The sequence below is a fragment of the Ovis aries genome, chromosome X (genome assembly GCF_016772045.2).
Source record: "Ovis aries strain OAR_USU_Benz2616 breed Rambouillet chromosome X, ARS-UI_Ramb_v3.0, whole genome shotgun sequence".
Lineage (NCBI taxonomy): Eukaryota > Metazoa > Chordata > Mammalia > Artiodactyla > Bovidae > Ovis > Ovis aries.
Window position 1 is genome coordinate 51,267,816 of NC_056080.1, and position 19,410 is coordinate 51,287,225.

A 19,410-nucleotide genomic window follows, 5' to 3' on the forward strand; every position below is an offset into this window, starting at 1 on the left:
TTTAAATTTAAAAACTGACAATTCAGTTACTACTAAACTAAGTATATTTGGAACAACTTGGGTATGTGGTTCTCCGTTTTCAATTGTAAACTTTAGGATATCTAAATACAGATCAAGTATTTTTGAAGAAAATTTAGCATCCAAATGGAGATACGCTAGAAGTGTAAAACAGATAATGAATTTTGAAAACTCAGTACAGAGAGCTGGTCAAATATCTCATCAATAAATTTTATAATGTTTACCATTGAAACATTAATTCTTTTGGATATACTGGGTTAAACAGAATATAGTATTAAAATTAATTTCACTTTTTAAAAGTTACACGTGAGTCATACTACATCTGTATTTAACAGCACTGATCAACATCTAACTACCCACTTACAGGAACTACAGGGTCTAGCAGAACTCATTTTTTTGCTTTGTTCTGGGGCAATATTTTAAAAACCACAGGGCATAATCAACAGTATAGAACACAGAAAATCCTTCAGGAAAAGTATGCAAATTTCTTCAACAACAATAAATATTGTAGAGAAAAATAAAAATAGACAGGAGGAACTTTTGGATTAAATGAGACATCAACCAATCACTAAATCAATTATCTGTTTCTTTCATTTTATTTGACTCTCAATTCAAACAAGCAAAGAGTGTGTGTGTGTGTGTGTAACAATCCGGGAAATGTGAATACTGATCATAATATTAATATTAAGGAATTATATAATAATATATAACAATGTTAAGCTATTGGGTTTTTGGTATGATAATTCTAAATATTTTAAAGAATTTTCTCTTATAGAGATACATTCTGAAATATTTACAATACAAATGAAATGACATGGTGTCCAGAATTTACTTTTAAATATCCTGGGGGTGGGGAGGGCGGAGAGGATGGTGTGTGTGGGGGTGCACATGAAACAAGTTGGGCCATGAGTTGATAACTGCTGAAACCGGTGATGGCCATGAGGCAGCACGGTACTATTTTACTCATGCATATGAAGTTTTCTGTAATAAAAATCTAAAAATAAGATCAGCAAAAATCAACGTGAAGTGGCTCCCAATGGCCAAGAATGGGATAATACGAGTATCAGAAAGAAAAATGACTCCAAATAGACTGAAAAATACCAAAACACATTTAAGCACTTAAGTTCATAAAAAATATAAATTAGAAACCTTACTGGTCACCTTTAAACGTTATAAGGGCAACCAACTCTAAAAGCTGAGAAATAAAGGCAAGGAATTAAGTATTTATTCTACCTTTTCTATACTAACTGTATTTCAAAGGAACTAAACAGTTGATGTGAGAAAGTTCTTTTTAGAAATCCAATTAATAAACATAGGAGGAATGAAAAAAATCAGAAAATTACCATTTTGCAGCCCTTAATAGATATAGACAATGATCATTTGTTAATGACTGCTAAAACCTGCTGTGAAAGGCTGATAGGGAACTTGATAAAATTCCCTTATAAAATTGATGGGGCTAACAACACCTTAACCTGGTGATCATGATTGTTTTTTCTTTTTAAACTTTACGTTATGTAAATCTTGAAACATTCACAAAAATGCAGATAATGATGAAATGAACCATCACGTACCTATTATCAGCTTCAATAATTATCAACTCATGGCCAATACGCTGCCATCTACACCTAATTCCTTACTATATTCAATTATTTTCAGACATTTGATCCATAAATAATTTCAGTGTGTATTTATAAAACAGGGATTCTGAATCTCAGCACTAATATTTTGGGCCAGATGATTTGTTGTTGTGGGTAGTGCCCCTTGTACACTGTAGGATGTTTAGCAGCATCCCTGGTATCTATCCACTAGATACTGGTAGTAACCCTTGTTCTAGTTGTGACAAGTGGGTGTGAAAAGAGTATCTCCAGACATTACCAAATGTCCCCTGGGGAGGCAAAATCTACCCCACCCGCTGAGAACCACTGTTGTAAAACTAAGAATGTTTTTTACCACAATACCATTATCACCTAGAAATATTAACAGCAATTCCTGAACATCCATCATAAACTATCTGGACAGTTCAAATCATCCTGATCATGCTATGCGAAAACTTTTTTTACAGGTTTTTCAAAGCAGGTTCCAAATAAGGTGCCCACATTACACTTGGTTGCATGTCTCTTAATTCTCATTTAATCTATAAATTCCCCTGCCTCTCTTTTCTTTGCAGTAGATTCAAGGGAGGGTGACAAATTTTAACTGGTTGATTTGTCTCATAAGTTTATAAAAGTTCTCCCTTTTTGTTTATTTCTTTCTTCCCATTTATTTATGGAAGAGACCAGGCCTTTTGTCCTTTTGAGTTTCCCACAGTCTGGATTTAGCTAACTGTATCCCTGGGCTTTATTTAACATGTTCCTCTGGCATCAGTGTTTCATATAATTGGTGGATATAAAAGCTTAGTATTTCATAGGTAATGTCATGTATTCATCAAATCTTATCACTACAAAGACAGAACCGATATTCAGTATCTACTGATGTGATGCAAAAGGAAGTTTACAAGTACCCAGCAGCACCTATTCTTGCCAAAAATAAAAAATAAATCTGAACCCAATCAAACCATAGATTTACCAATCAGTTTATAGGAAACACAGGGATGGAAGAACATGATAAATAACACCATGGGACACTATCAGTCAAATTCAGAGAATAGAAAATTGTACAAGACCAATGACCCACTTTGTTTTTTTGGGCCCCAAAATTACTGCAGATGGTGACTGCAGCCATGAAATTAAAAAACGCTTACTCCTTGGAAGGAAAGTTATGACCAACCTAGACGGCATATTGCAAAGCAGAGACATTACTTTGTCCACAAAGGTTCGTCTAGTCAAGGCTATGGTTTTTCCGGTAGTCATGTATGGATGTGAAAGTTGGACTATAAAGAAAGCTGAGCGCCAAAGAACTGATGCTTTTGAACTGTGGTGTTGGAGAAGACTCTTGAGAGTCCCTTGGACTGCAAGGAGATCCAACCAGTCCATCCTAAAGGAGATCAGTCCTGGGTGTTCATTGGTAGGACTGATGTTGACGCTGAAATTCCAATACTTTGGCCACCTGATGCGAAGAGCTGACTCATTTGAAAAGACCCTGATGCTGGGAAAGATTGAGGGCAGGAGGAGAAGGGCACAACAGAGGATGACATGGTTAGATGGCATCACTGACTCAATGGACATGGGTTTGGGTAGACTCCAGCAGCTGGTGATGGATAGGGAGGCCTGATGTACTGTGGTTCATGGGGTTGCAAACACTCGGACATGACTGAGTGACTGAACTGAACTGAATGATCCACTTTCTATCATAAAGAGGAAGAAAAAAATAAAAAGGGATAAGAAAATGTTATAGACCATAAGAGACCAATTTTAACACATGGACCTCACTTGAATCCTGATTTAAAAACACAAACTTTTTTTAAAAAGGTATTTATGGGACATTCATGGAAATCTAAACATTTATTGACCATTAGGTGACATTGCAGAGTCAGTGCTAATTTTTTGGTATGATACTGTGGCTACATTTTTTAAAAAAGAATCCTGCAAGAGATATATACTGAGGTATATGAATGAAATACCTAGAATTTGATTTTAAATTTGCCAATTAGGAGGGGGAAGGGTATAAAAAACAGGATTGACCATATGCTGCTAATTATTGAAGCTAAATGACTGGTACTGGGGTTTATTATATCATTCTCTCTACTTCCGTATCTGTTTGAAAGTTTCCTTAATAAAAAGCTTTTTAAAAAATATCAAGTTTCCCTGGCTATAATGATAGCTTGGAAAGCATCAGAAACTATTCAGGGGGCTCCTGTAGTGGTCCATGTGAGAGGTGAAAGCAGCCTGTACTAGATTACAGTACAAACAGAGAAAAGTAGAATTCAGTAGACATTTGGAAGGTAGAATCGACAGGGCTTGCTAATTTATTAAATATGTAAAGTGAGAGAGAGTCAAGGACAAGGGGAGGAAGGCTAGAGTTTGAGGTACCTGTGGGACCTAGCATAAAGATAGCAGCTGAAATCCTGGGAGAGGAAATATGAAGGATGAGAACCCTACATAAGGAAAGGATGCCTGGGACAGAGCCCTGAGGAACCCCCCCCCCCAAAAAGTTTATCTGTTCACTGTACAGGAGTTTGTTCTCCATGTATCTAGGCTGAGATGCATACACAGGTGGATGGCGAAGACTGGTAACAGGCAGGGACCGGGGCAGCTGGGAGTCGGGGGTAGAAGATGTGCCTGTGTCTGTATGTACATGAGGGGAGAACCTAGATCACAACTTCACTCCCTTGCAGTTTGCCCCTCCTTCCAGAAATGGTCTGTCTCCACAGGGGCCCCAGATGGGTTGACCCTCTCTCTGGACAGCTGGGAGGATGACCCCACCCCCCAAGGCTGAACCTCACCTTCAGATCCTCACACAGGTCGCCGTAGTCAATCTCGATGAGAGCCTCTCGTGCATAGATATTGGAAGTCCGTTGGGAGCCACTCACTGAATCCTCCCCTTGGGAGCTACCCTGCAATAGTGAGAGGGAGAGTCAAATGCAGTTGACTGGCCATAAGAGTACACCTCTAGAGGGGGCTGGAGAGGGAGGCTTCTTGGCAGCCTTTGATGCCTTTGAGAAGCACCTCGATAGAAGGCACTTGTGGTAGAAGGAAGAGCAGTTTTGATGGCAGAAAGACCTGAGTTCAAAATTGGGCTCTACCACTGACTAATGACTTCCCTGATGACTCAGACGGTAAAGCGTCTGCCTACAATGAGGGAGACCGAGGTTTGATCCCTGGGTGGGGAAGATCCTCTGGAGAAGGAAATGGCATCCCACTCCAGTACTCTTGCCTGGAAAATGCCATGGACAGAGGAGCCTGGTAGGCTACAGTCCATGGGGTCGCAAAGAGTCGGACACGACTGAGCGACTTCACACACACTGACTAATGGTGTGACCCTGGGCAAGACATGCTGTTGCTCGAATCCTCATTGAAACACACAAACCCTCATCTGTAACATGGGACCATGCCTGCCTGGCAAGGCTGTGCTTAGGATTAGAAGTAGTTATATCATGTGCTACCATGATGCCCAGCACACTGCCAGCGTTCAGAAGATTTTGCTGAATCAAATGGAAATGCTATTTGGGAAGAAAGGAGGGAGAAACACATGTAGGACTGAGATACATGTTTAGGTCAAAGACAAGTGCAGACCACCTCTCAGTTAACAGTCCCACTCCCTTGCTATCTAGCCTCACTTCTGGGGGATAAAATGCCTTGGCTCTTCTATTGGCTTGTGTCTTTCCCTTCCCCATAACTATGCTTCATCACCTTTGGGTTGCTGCTGTCCCTTACCCAACCCTCTCCTGACCGGCCTCTCTCACTGGAGCTAAGTTACCATCCCTCAGGACCCTCAGCTTCCATCTTCCTTTGCTCTTGGGATGAGATGGTGAGATAGCATCACCAACTCCACAGACATGAATTTGAGCAAACTCTGGGAGATAGTAAAGGACAGTGAAGCCTGGCATGCTGCAGTCCACAGGGTCACAAAGAGTTGGACATGACTGAGTGACTGAACAACAACCAATATCCATAATCTGCTGGAACTATCTTAGCTCAGGTCCCTGAGGTTAATGAATGATTTCCTCTTCTACTGGCTTACCTCCTTCTCCACCTACTAACAAACACCCTACCCCAAAACTGCCCTCTCACTTCAAGGCTATTACCTTTCACCTCACCTGTCTTCACAGCCTCACCCTGCCTCATCTCCTCTGCATCCCTCCTTTTGTCACTCACTACCCTCACCCACCATCCTTCTCTCTCTCACCTGCCCTCCCTGGCCACCATCATCCTCCATCCCTGGTTATGTTGTTCACAGCCCACACCCACCACCAGCCATGATACTCACCTCTTCCTGACTGATATCATCCATGGTGCCCTTAGACAGTGGCAACTTGATGTCCTGCATCTTGCAGGCCTGTAGCAGGTTGTGGCGGTCACTGCGCTTCTGTTCAAGCTTGGTCTCAATGGCTGTCACTTCCTTCTGTAAATGGGTCATTTCCCTAAGAAGATCCAGGGAGATAGGTGAGATCCAAATCCAGCAAGCTGCCCATAATACGTACTTCCCCCAAGCCCAGACCTGCACCCACTCACTTGTTGGCGCCCCCCAGTTTCTTACGAATCTCCTCCATCTCGTGGTTCTTGTCATTCACCTCTGACTTCTTGGCCAGGTGCTGGTTCTTCAGGTCTTGTAGCTGGGCCATGGTCTCATCTATGATCTTCATATGTCTTTGCTCCTCCTGGGCCCAGCAGGGGGAACAGGACAAGAAGTGAAGGCTTTCCCTCCATTCCCACTAGAATGGAATGGAATCTTCTCCCTCTGTGCCCACCCTTTCTACCAGGTGGTTTGTTGGAATCTATCTTCGATGAGCTCTGCTTTTACAAACCCCCATAACTCCTCTGGCTTCCTTTACCTTTTTCCAAATTATTTTGTTGACCTCCCCCCAACCCCAATATACAAACTGCCTGCTGTAGAAATGTTCAAAGTATAAAAAAGTATGAAGTAGGAGGAAAAAAAGAAATTACCTGAAACCCAACCAGGCAGAGGTAACCAATTAACATTTAGCCTATCACCTTCCAATATTACTTACGGACAAGTCTATATAGTTGAGACTAAATTATAATTAAAAGTCTATATTCTGACTTAATGTTATTTAAGCATCTTTTTCACATCAACATTACTGTCACAACCAACAACATCAATGTTTTTAAAAAGCATAATACTATATGTTTTCCATGAGTACACATGGCTCAGCTGGTAAAGAATCTGCCTGCATTGCAGGAGACCTGGGTTCAATCCCTGGGTTGGGAAGGTCGCTGGAGAAGGGAAGGGTTACCACTCCAGTATTCTGGCCTGGAGAATTCCATGGACTGTATAGTCCATGGGGGACAAATAGACATGACTGAGCAACTTTCACTTTAACTTTTCACACATGTAAGAATGTAATTACACGACTGAGGGCCTTTCACTTTTCACACATAAGAATGTAATGAATGCCTATAAAGTCTGGAAGAATACACTCTATATGACACTGGCCCTAGGAAGAGTAAAAGGACTAAGATTGAGAGTGGCCAGTCAATGGGGATTATAATCTTACTTATTATGTTCTGATTTTTAAGGAGAATGTTTTCATTTTGATCTGAAAGTCACAGAAGGGGATATATCTGCAATGCATAAGAAATAATATGCATACAGAGAGTGCAAATGCTAATACGGCAAATAATGGCTGATGATCTTGGTGACAAGTATATGGGAGTTCTTAGTACTATTTTTGCAACTTTCTGCTAAATTTAAAATTATTTCAAAATAAAAAGTCAAAAAGAAATAGATGATTCTTGATCATCTACATGTCTACCTACTCCTGCCCCAGAATTTTACTTCCCAATCTCTATTTGCATTGAAGATTGCAGTGACACCAAAGAAGACTACTTCAGTCATCAGGGTTTAATGGAGGGAAAAAAAAACAAACAAACCATACAACCAACAACCAACAAAGGCAGACATAAAATGATGTACTTAAGCCAAGTGAGAATCAAATCACCTCATGTAGGGATGTTGCAAGGAACTAAAGTTTCATAGCAATTTAGGGAATTCCCTGGTGGTCTAATGGTTGACTCTACACTCCCAATAGCAGGGGGCCTGGGTTTGATTCCTGGCCAGGGAACTAGATCCCAAGTGCCACAACTAAAGATCCTGCATGCCCTAACGAAGACCTGCAGCCAAAGAAATTAAAAAAAAAAAAAATGCTCCACAGGAATTTAAAAAGAAGGAGTGTGGGTAAATGAGTTGTCAAATAACCGCTGGAACAGGCATGCTTGACTCAAAGAAACTGAGCCATGGCAGTCAGGCACACTGTGAATAGGAACTCAGTTTCAGCAAAACACCATCACCTGCTCACTGAGTTCATGTGGTTAATTATAAAATTAATTTGGAAGTTTGTCCTGGCTTTTTGGTTAAGTGGTACATTTGTACATATTTAACATTAAGGATATTTCAAGCTAACATAAATCTTTAAAAGAGGTCAGTATATCACTCAAATTTGAAACTATTAAACTACACAAATACTTACATGAATGTAGCATAATTTGCTTCAATCCTAATTCCCAGGAGACACGGGACAGTTTCCTATATGGAACTATAAATATCTGTCACTAATTATTAACCTGTGTGCACAAAGCTACGCCAGCACTTTGGATCTCCTCAGGTATTAGTGAGTTAGGAGAAATGTATTCTGAAGACTCTCAATGGATGCTGCCATATGGCCTAAGAATGCTGGTCTTGTGCAACATAACATGCTAGTATCCTTTTTTTTTTTGAAACTTGGGTGATGTGATAAGAAACAAATTACATGTAATTATTGTTTTAATTTGCATTCCTTTGAGTTCTACTAAGGCTCAATTATGGATATGTATTTATGGGTTATCTGAATCTCTCCTTGAACTGTTGATGCCACTCATTTTTCTCCCTATTTAGGTCTTGGTGTTTTTCTTATTTAGAGGAGGGCTTTATAAATTATGGATATTACCTCTTCTAATTTTTTCTCCTAGTTTTTAGTTTTTCATGTTCTCCTTTCTTACCTTCTTGAGCTTTTCTATCTCATTTTCATCTTTTTTCACTGTCTGCTCCCACATGTGTACTTTATCCTGGTCCTCCTTCAGCTGGTTCTTTTCAAAATCCAACTGGATACCCAAACGAGTCTTCTGATTCTCAAATTCCAAACTGTGGGGAGAAAGGAGAACTAGGCCTAAGGCACAGGGACTCAGTTACTGCTGAATATAAGTCACCACTGAGCTCATCCACACAGATCCATATAAAACTGTCCCCTCAAGTTACAGAACTAAGTTCCCTGGCCTAGCTTTGCAGGTATGGCACAAGGCAGAGGAGACTGGGCCAAACTCTATTAAATTTTTCTTTAAACACTGGAGCCCTCCCCTGACAAGTTCCTAGAAGCAGATATAAAAAGGTCCACCTGAATCCACTAGCTTTGTTAATTTCTATTTATTAAGCTTCTGTGTAGTTTACATACATTACCTCTAATCCTCTAACGAATAGCTCTATAAGTAGGCACTATTATCCTAATCTTACAAAAAAGGAAACTTTCACCAAGAGGTAAAAGACTTTGCCCAAGGCCATACAGCTAGCAAATGTGAGATCAGATCCCAGTCCATAAACACCAAAACCTGGGATTCTTCTCCTATGGCATCCTTACAATATAATGTGGTAGGATAAGAGGACTGGTATCCCAACTCTGCCATTTACTGGTAGTGAATCTCAGACAAGTTAATTATATCTCTTTACCTGTTTTCTCAACTGAAAAATGGAAATAACAATAGTACTTACCTCAGTTATTGGGAATTAATATGTATAAAGTTTTTAGAACCTTGCCTGGTACACAGTAAGTACTCGATAAATTTTAGTTATCATCACCATCTCCAGGTTGACTGACTGTATTCAGTTCATGGGCTTTGACTCTTTCCAACTGTCCCCAAACCCCTGCACATACCTCTGCCCCAAGATCCCAGAACTTCTACGAGGGCAGAGATTGGATAGTAAAAAAAATAAAAATAAAAAATGGAGAAAACAGCTCCCTGGTAGTTCCCTCCTCCCTAACTCTTTAGAAACTAAAAAAGTATGCAACTAGCATACACAGATATTAGCAGGACAGGCAGGGCTAACTTCCAACTGCCCCTCCACCCCCCAATATGGTGTGACAGATGTTGCCAGATGTCTTGCTAGCAGCTTAAACCTATTAGTCACTATAATCCAAATAGAATGTAATTAACTCTATGATTTTGAGCTATGCAATTTTAAGTTCAATCTCTTAAGAATGACTCATAAAGCCTTCTGTGATCTGGCCCCTGCTGACCTCTCCAACACCCCCACCTTCCTCCTGACCCCATTTTTCTGCTCCAGACATTCAATACTTAGTTTATAGAACAAAGCATGCTCTCTCACACCTCTGAGCATGCTGTTCTCACTGCCTGGAATTCCATTCTGCGTACTGCCTGGGTGGCTAAATCACTCTATAGGTTTCCAGTTCATCACTCCTTGTTCTGTAAAACCTTTCCTGAGGATTGCGAATAGGTTCTTCGTTTCTATTATACTTTGTTGGGTTCCTCCCTTTTGGATGCAGTTGAGTTAATCATACCCCAGAGTTCATGTAACTTTCATGATCACTGTCTGTATAAGACCTTTCCCTTGTCTCCTTGGGTTCAATCAGATTTCTACTCCTATTATGTTCCCTACAGTGAGCAAATACACCGAAGTGATGTACATTATATACAGATAGGTAGATACATACATATGTATATAACCTTAAAATGCATATACTTGTAAAATGTTGCTTTTAAATTTACACAAATGTACAGTGTTATAAATTTATCCTTGTTACTGCCTGTAAATCTAGTTCCTGTCTGAACAGAGTATTCCATAGTCTGTACAGTCATCACATTTAACTTGTATTTCCCTGCAGTGACAGCTGTCTACATTGCTATCAATGTCCCACTATCACAAAGTACGCCAAGATGAACAACTCTGAATCTGTCTCTTTGAGACCTGGTGGCCAAAACTCTTTGAGATACAGACCCAAGGAGTGGCTTTGCTAAGTCAAAGGACTCATGTAGACTTATTTTCACCAAATGCTAAGTTGTTTTAATTTGCCTTTATCTGATTAGGAATGAGACCGAACATCAACTCATGGTTATTAGCCATTCGACCTTCTCTTTCCATGAAATGCTAGATATGACTACATCCTGTCCATTCTTCTACTGAGTCTCTAGGTTTTTTTTTTTCTTCTTGTTGATCTACAGTTCCTTGAACATTTTCCTCTGTACTTTCTATCTACCTAAAGTACAGCATTATTCTGAAATTGCTAATCTACTTGTTTATCTCCTCCACTACCCCAAAACTCCCTCAGGACAGGAACAGTCTCTGATTCAATTCTATATCCCTTGAACCAGGCTTGGGGGTAGGAGACCAATGAACTGTTACAATATGGGTGATGGGCTGACTGAAGCCCAGGATTCAAGGGGTGACCTCCTTCAGAGAGACTGTCATGTTCATCTATCTTACCCTCATCTCCCCACTGTTTTCAATACCTAGCATAGGACAACTTGGCACAAGGTTGAACAAATGAATAACTAAAGTGGGAAAGAAAAGAGAAACTTGCTTTGTTCTCACTATTCTTCCAACCTAGAACTTTGGCCCTCCTCTCGCTCATCACCTATTAGGATAACGACAATAATCAAAGCTAGTATCTACTGGGAGTTCCCTGGGTGGTTCTAGTGGTTAGGCTTTCACTGCTGTGGCCTATTATCTACTGCTCTTAGTAGGTGCTAAGTATTATGCTAAATACTTTATAAGGATTAAGCCCAACCTCTGATCTACCTGACAATCTATGAGATAGGTATCATTATTATCCTATCTGACACATAAGGAAACTGGGGCTTAGAGAGGTCATTATCCAAGACAAATGAACCTTGGAGCTGGGATTTTAATCCAGGTAAACCATGTTTAAAGCTGGCACTCTTAATCCCGATACTGTGACACGTGCTCCCCTGATGTCCCTGTTCTTTAAAGGTGACTACAATAAATGTCCATCATTCTAAAAGCTGCTCCTTACCTTATGATGGTATTTGACTCCCCAGATGTCAGGCTAGGGGCTCAAGGATACCTCAATCTCCCCCTTCCACCCAGACTTCCACCTACCGCTTCTTCGCGATTTCATTCTGCCGCTTCACCTTCTCTTCTTCAAACTCCCGGATATTGCGCACACCAATCTCCCGACAAAACTCCTCAAATACCTCATCCTCTACCTAAGGAGAGAAGCAAGGGAGAGAAAAGGCCCTTTGGGTCAGAAGGCTGCTTCCAATCCTATTCCTGCCGGTGCTGGGCAGGTACATCCTCTACCAACCTGGTTCATCTTCTCCTTTAAGTCTTTCATTTCCCTCTCTCGGCTCTGGATGATCCTCTTGATATCATTGATTCGAGGCCCAAAGTTGGCTAGCTCACTCTCCAGCTTGGACTTTTCCTGTAAGAAATGGAATTGAGAAGACAAAAGAGACCAGGATCCTTAGAAAAAAAGAGCCACCCTGTGTGTACCAGTCCCATGGACAAAAAGGGCTAACTCTCCACACACTGAGAACCTGACTTAGCACTACTCCACTCAAGGCTGCATCATCTCTCACTTGAACCATCATATGGCTTCCTTCCCTGGCCTCCAGTCTGTCAGGTTCAATCCAAAAGGCTGGGCACACAATAAACATTGTTATTTACAGGTCGACACTTTCCTCATCTGTAACCCCTGGGGCCAGGTGTGTCTTGGAATTTAGACTTTTTGATTTTAGAAAAATGACATACATATTACATAACACCTCCAGAGTGGTCTGGGGAAGCACCCATAATCAAACACATTAATATAGCTAGAAAAGTACCTCCACTCACAGGGACTGAAATATCTGTAGCTCACTTTCAAAACTCAGAAGCAACTCAAATATTTGCTGAATGAATTAATTAGGTTAATAGCACCTAACATTTACTGAACATTCACTTGGTACAAGCAATCAGTCTAAATACTTCACATGTATTAACTCATTCAATCTGTGCAAGGACCCTATCCTTCTACAGATTATTTACAGATTAAGATGAAAAAATGGACACTGAGAGGTTTACAAAAACAAGAATGTTCTTTGAGTATCTGCAATACATGCATTTGAAAAAGACATTTCTGGAATATATTTTTCAAAAAACTCTTACAAACCAATATAAAAATGATCAAAGGATTTGAACATTGAGAGGTTTAGTAACTTGCCTAATATAGAGCCAAGTCCTAAACCCCTGACTGTCTAACTCAATGCCATCTATTCCTGGTTTCCAGGAACAGACTGGGAGGAAAGAGGGAAGAGGGACAACTTCCCCACCCCTAGAACTGAGCGTAGAGCAGGAATATGAGGATGGCCATTGGCCATGGCCCAACAGGGCTGAAAGCCAGGTCCCACCTGCAGATTAAGGGCCAGATGCCGTGTCTTGGTCTGTTCTAGGTCACTCTGTGAGTACTTGAGCCGCATCTGCAGTCCGTGGGCCTGAGACTGCACCTGACGTAGTTCTGCCTCTTTTCGCTTTGCCTTCATCTGCTCCTGAAGTGGACAAGAGGGAAAGGCTAGGTGGTAAGAAGGTGGCCGGCTGGCCTGGGCTTAGGACTCCCATTCCTAGGGACAGCCCTGCCTGTGGCTTACCTTCAGCTCTTCTGTCAACCGCTCCTTTTTCTCTTTCAACTTGTCTACTGCTTTCTCATCCCAGCGTCGGGCCTTGGCCTTCAGGTCACTGGCCCCGCCAGAGATCACCCCTGACTTCTGGAACAGGGTCCCATCCAGTGCCACTGTCTAAATACAGCAGGGAAAAGAGAGGAGGGGAGAGAAGCTGAACAAAGGAATCGCCAATACTAAGCCTATCCAGCTACAATGTGGCAAGGGAATCCATACCTTGTGGCGCTGGTGGCCTCCAAAGGCAATGCGGCGGGCATCCTCCACATTGTCACAGACAAGGGCATTGCCACAAGCATACTGCAGGGCCTTTTTGATGTGAGGTGGCTCATAGCGAATCACATCAATCACCAGCTTTGCCCCCTTCAGCTCCCGGAGTTTCTCATCTGTAGGTTTTACCTATGAGAAAAAGCTTAGTTAAGTGGCTGAACATGGAGGGCTAGGAGGAGCAGCCCTCTCACACTGCCCTGACCCCATCACCACCAGCCTCACCTCCAGGTAATCAAGAGGCAAGAAGGTTTCAGGCTCCCCACGCTGCTCCTTGATATACTGAATGCAGTCCCGGCCTGTCTTCTCTGAGTCCACAATTATAGCATCCATGTTCTTGCCCAAAACCTTGGTTACTGCAATCTGATACTTCTTTTGTGTGGGCTGGCAGAGGTCAATGAGGCGGCCGTACTAAGGAAAGTCAGAAGAGTGAATGAAGCATGAAGTTTTTGAGAGCTGGCTCAGGAACCCTAACTCCTAGCTTAGAAGGGGGATAGCAGGTCAGAATCTCTATCAGGAGCACAGCTCCCAAACTATGGGGAAAAGGCCTACTCTGGACTTCCCTGGTGGCTCAGATGGTAAAGCGTCTGTCTACAAAGAGGGAGACCCGGGTTTGATCCCTGGGTTGGGAAGATCCCCTGGAGAAGGAAATGGCAATTCACTCCAGGACTATTGCCTGGAAAATCCCATGGACAGAGGAGCCTGGTAGGCTACAGTCCATGGGGTCGCAAAGAGTCGGACATGACTGAGCGACTTCACTTCACTGGCCCCAAAGCAACAACAACTTCAGGCAGTCATGTCTGAATCCAGAATCATCTTTCTAAACCTCACTTTTACCATTTCATAGACCACTGGCACCACAGGCATTATGCAACTTAATTTGGTTCCACAAATAAAGAGCACAATAAATGCAACGCGCTTGAATCATCCCACATTACATTTATTGTGCATTTTATTTCTATTATTATTACATCAGCTCCACCTCAGATCATCAGGCATTAGATCCTGGAGGTTGGGGACCCCTGATCTACGGAAATGATCAAGAAATATTTGTAGAACCCAATTAAGTTGAACCCAGGGATGGAATTACAGCAATAGAGGGATAATATTCAGGGAATCTGGAAACTCAGGATTTCATTCAAGAGGCCAAAAGAACCTAGTAAATGAGCTGACTGTTATATGCTTAAGGAGCTCACACTGAAGCCTGCACAAAGCTACTGATACATCCTGGGAACTAATTCCTGCCCTGCAGCCCCTTCCCTTTCCCAAAGGCCTCTTCACTTTCTCCACCTCCCATAAAGGAGTGGACACAAGCAAGACAAAACTTTCAGAAAGATACAACTGGTGCAATGAAAAGAACACAAGGTTAAGAGTAAGAACAAGTTGGATTTGAATTGCAGTTCTTATACATATAAGCTATGCTGTTTTGAGCAAGTCATTCAACCTCTCTGACCCTGTTTTCCCCAGGTGTAAAAATGGAATTAGCAATCTGTCCTCATGGGGCTGCTGGGAAAATTATCTGACAGTGAGTATGAAAGACAGTGGTCAGGAAATGAATTCCCTTTCGACTCTTACCACAGAACCAGGGTACAGGCGCTTGATGCTTTCCATAATTTCTGCCTTTCGCTGTTGGCGGCTGCTCTCTTGGCGGTCGATGCGGGCATCCCCCAGCTGCTCCATTACCTGGTTCAGCTCCTTATTAATCTCATCAATACGCCGCTTGGCCATCTCCACCTCCTCTGTCAGCTCCCCCTCTAGTTTCTTCTGCTCCTCTAGAGACTGCCTACAAAGTGAGGAAATACTGGGGTTACCCTGGCTGGCCAGAAAATATTCCTGGCCGAGAGGGATGATGAGGGTCCTTCCTGGGGAGGGGCAGGACAGGTAGGGTTCACAAGAACAGGCCTGGAGATAAGAGGGAATGTTACAAAGCCACATACTTGCTGGTTGTGATGTATTCCTCTAGTTTCTCAATCCGTTTCTGATTCTCTTCAATCTCCCGCAGCTTTTGCTTGATCTTGGCCTGGGAGAGAGACAAAAACACTACATCACCATAGGCTGAGCAAGTTAAGGCCAAGACCATAGAGTCCTGGCTCATCCCCCATATGCCTAATCATTCTAACAGCCTAACAATCACAGACAATCTGTCACTAGTATAAGAGGCCTATTAAAAATCGGATATAAACAGTGTTCAGTGTGCCTCTGCTAACTGATGGGGCCACCATGGGCCCTATGAGACCCTCTCATAGGTGTTCTACCCAGCCTGGAACATCTTCCTCACCAAGCAGGCAGGCTCAAACCAAGACAAAGTAAAGCTTTCTGGGCCTTTCTGCACTTCTGCTTTATCATCTATAAAATGCAGGTAACTTCCACTTCATAGAATACACATTAAGTGCTTAACATGTATTAGCCACTAATTCTGTGTGTGTGTGCACTCAATTGCTCAGTCATGTCCTACTCTTTGCGGCCCCATGGACTCTAGTGTACCAGGCTCCTGTTCATGGAATTTGCCAGGCAAGAATACTGGAATGCGTTGCCATTTCCTACTCCAGAGGATCTTTCCGACCCAGGGATTGAACGCTTATCTCCTGAATTGGCAGGTGGATTCTTTACTACTAGCATACCTGGGAAGCCCCTAGCTATTAATTAATGCCTAATACCTTCTTTTAAACATTTAAAACTGCTTAGCACAACGCCCGGAGAAGGCAATGGCAACCCACTCCAGCACTCTTGCCTGGAAAATCCCATGGACGGAGGAGCCTGGTGGGCTGCAGTCCATGGGGTCGCTAAGAGTTGGACACGACTGAATGACTTCACTTTCACTTTTCACTTTCATGCATTGGAGAAGGAAATGGCAACCCACTTCAGTATTCTTGCCTGGAGAATCCCAGGGACGGTGGAGCCTTGTGGGCTGCTGTCTATGGGGCCGCACACAGTCGGACATGACTGAAGTGACTTAGCAGCAGCAGCAGCAGCAGCACCACAATGCCTGGAACATTGTAGGCTCTTGGAATATTATAACAACTTTCCATCATTCCTATTATTTTACTATGATTGTTATTAGGAAGGTGGTAAGTGAAATATACTTGAAAGTGTGGGCTTCCGGGACTTCCCTGGTGGTCCAGTGGCTAGGACTCTATCCTTCTACTGCAGGGGGTGCAGATTCAACCCCTGGTCAGAGAACTAAGATTCCACATGCCACAAGGTGCAGCCAAAAAAAAACCAAAAAAGTGTGGGCTACACTGCCCAGGTTCATATCCCAGTTCTGCCAGTTAATAACCTTAGGCAGGGACCTCCCTGGTAGTCCCATGGTTAAGAATTCACCTGCCAATGCAGGGGACAGAGGTTTGATCCCTGGTCCAGAAGATCCCACATGCTGCAGAGCAAGTAAGCCTATGTTCCACAACTACTGAGCCAGCTTTCTGGAGCCCAAGAGCCACAGTTATTGAAGCCCGTGGGCCCGAGAGCCTGTGCGCCACAAAAAGAGAAGCCACTGCAATGAGAAGTCTGAGCACTGCAACTAGAGAAAGCCTGCAAGCAGCAACTAAAAACCAGGACAGCCAAAAACAAAACAGACAAATAAATAAATATTTTAAAAGATGACTGCATATATGTAAAAACAGTGCCTAGCACACAGTAAGAGCTTGCCTTTTGTTGTTTAGTCGCTATGTCCAACTCTTTTGAGATCCCATGGACTGTAGCCCGCCAGGCTCCTCTGTCCATGGAATTTCCCAGGCAAGAATACTAGAATGGGTTGCCATTTCCTTCTCCAGGAGAATGTTCCCAGGGACCAAACCTGTGTCTCCTGCATTGGCAGGCAGATTCTTTACCACTGAGCCACCAGAGAAGCCCCATGCTAGATGTTAACTATGGTCATTACTGTTAAGACTACTGTTACTTCCTTTTCTCTGGACCATCACCCCTAATCTTGTAAGGCATGCCCACCTCTGTCTCTACTTTCTTCCGTTCTTCCAGATCCAGCCGGTCCTGGTCAGCCTTCTGGTCTCGATTAAACTTCTCCAGCTCCTGGGCCAGGGTAGCTGCTCTCTTGCTGGCTTCTTCTTTCAACCGGTGATATTTCTTCACCTGTGTCAGGGACAGGGGCAACCAAATCAGTCCTGTCAGCCTCGCAATCTATTTGCCCATCCCCGCACCCCTCAGAGCTTACCTGATTCTCCTCCAAGGTCAAATCTCTGCCCTGACTCTGACTTTCCTCTTCCATCCGTTCCTCAAACTCCTGCCGAGCTTTCTCCACTGACAGCATCTCCTTTTCCAGCTCATCCATGTCACCTTTACGCTTCTTATAATGCTTCTGAGCATTCTGTAGCGACTTTTTGGCTGCTTCCAGCTTCTTGATTTTGTGGGAAGTATTTTCCTTGGCCTTGATGTACTGAGGCCGCTTCTGGTTCAGCTCTGAGTCCTTCTCCCTTTCACCAGAGGGGAGGGGGAACCAATTAGCTCAGTGGGAGAAGGGAGGGTTCCAAGGCTTTTTAATCCAAAGGGGGATTAGGCGCTTCCCTTCCAAGCCTCAGGGAAGTGCCTAAAAGAACAGGGCCGATGCCCCACAGATCCTGTGATGGCTTCAGCCTGGCATTCCAGCCACTCTAGAAGGTAAAGCTACCACCCCTGCCTCAACCTTAGCCAGGCCAGACCTCTCGGTAACAACTCCCAAGAGTACCCTGTGTTCACATAACTGTTCCCCATCTGATCTAACCTTTTCAAATTTCTGTTCTTTGACCTTGAAGCTCCAGTTTTCCTCTTCAAGGAAGGGACTATTAGTCACGAATGGCTTCCCATCACTTCTTTTTGGCAAAGCCACCACCCTTTTCAAGTTCTCCTTTTCCGAGTACCTATCTACATGGAGTCTGAGTACTTAAATACTATCTGTCTAACATGCAAGTCAAGAAATGTGCCTGATTCTAGCCAAAGCCAAGTCAAGGGGAAGATGCTTTCCACAAGTTGCAGGCTCAGTCCTGCCACTTACTTGATCTCCTTCTCAATCTGCTGTTGTTCCCGCATCATTTTGCCCAGCTCCTTCTTCTTCTCCTTCAGCTCATCCTCTACCTTGTCCATCCGCTTCTTGTCCTTCTCTATTTCCTTGTTCTTAGAGGCCAGTTCTTTGTTGAGCTTCTCAATTTCCACTTCGTTATGATAAAGTTTGAAAAGCTGCAACTGTACCTGAGCTCGCACCACCTCATCCTTCAGGCGCTGGTAGCGGTCAGCCTGTGCAAATAGAGGTGTGGAGACAGGGGTGCATCAGTGAGGCCCTGGCTTCATCCTGGCCTCTCAGATCCCAGAGGCAACCTGGCCACCTACCTCTTCTTTTTCTTGTTTGGCCTCCTTCCGTTCAGCTGCAATGTTTTTTTTGCGATGGTAATTAAACTGTGTGTCCTCTTCAGCTTTTACCATTTCCTTTTTTCGCTTGTCATATTCCTGGGCCAGCTCCCCAGAGCGACTGATCTCTTCAAAAAGAGCTGTCCTCTCTTTGGGGTTCTTCATGGCAATAGATTCCACAGCACCCTAGTAAAGGTCAAAACACTCTCCCCACTTAGACCCTACTCAGTTCAGTTCCCCTACCCACTCCATCATTCAGAAAATGTTCACTGATCCCTTCCCCACCCTGGGTGCCACATTTCGCCACTGAGCTTTGAGGACATCCCCTGCCTTTTTTGTACATGGGGAACAGAAGAAATAGCAGCAGAGATAACACCATGTATTATGTGCAGTGACAGCAGGAATACATAAAAAGAACTAAATGAAGCTTGAGGGGAGATGACTGCTAGGAGTATCTATGCGAGAAGGTTTCCCAAAGGTGACAACTGTGTCTGGAAGATGGGGAAAAAACTAAACA

At 43.1% G+C, this 19,410-nt stretch overlaps 1 protein-coding gene across 5 annotated transcripts in view; it reads right to left on the reverse strand.

Annotated features, from left to right (window-relative positions):
* SMC1A (structural maintenance of chromosomes 1A) overlaps positions 1–19,410 on the reverse strand; it is a 46,849-nt gene that overhangs the window by 19,666 nt on the left and 7,773 nt on the right. For 2 of the 5 annotated variants that reach the window (XM_012106660.3, XM_004022067.4), the window contains exons 4-19: positions 18,876–19,079; positions 18,544–18,782; positions 17,728–17,986; positions 17,505–17,645; positions 15,500–15,582; positions 15,138–15,345; positions 13,788–13,973; positions 13,515–13,694; positions 13,269–13,415; positions 13,032–13,169; positions 11,948–12,064; positions 11,743–11,849; positions 8,613–8,754; positions 6,129–6,274; positions 5,884–6,037; positions 4,400–4,510 (exon numbers count right to left, since the gene is read on the reverse strand). In XM_012106660.3, the coding sequence (XP_011962050.2) occupies positions 4,400–4,510; positions 5,884–6,037; positions 6,129–6,274; positions 8,613–8,754; positions 11,743–11,849; positions 11,948–12,064; positions 13,032–13,169; positions 13,269–13,415; positions 13,515–13,694; positions 13,788–13,973; positions 15,138–15,345; positions 15,500–15,582; positions 17,505–17,645; positions 17,728–17,986; positions 18,544–18,782; positions 18,876–19,079 (2,562 nt within the window). Of the gene's footprint in view, positions 1–591; positions 3,103–4,399; positions 4,511–5,883; positions 6,038–6,128; positions 6,275–8,612; positions 8,755–11,742; positions 11,850–11,943; positions 12,065–13,031; positions 13,170–13,268; positions 13,416–13,514; positions 13,695–13,787; positions 13,974–15,137; positions 15,346–15,499; positions 15,583–17,504; positions 17,646–17,727; positions 17,987–18,543; positions 18,783–18,875; positions 19,080–19,410 lie in introns of those variants that run through there. The other 3 variants (XM_060408204.1, XM_060408205.1, XM_060408206.1) reach the window with 2 other exon arrangements.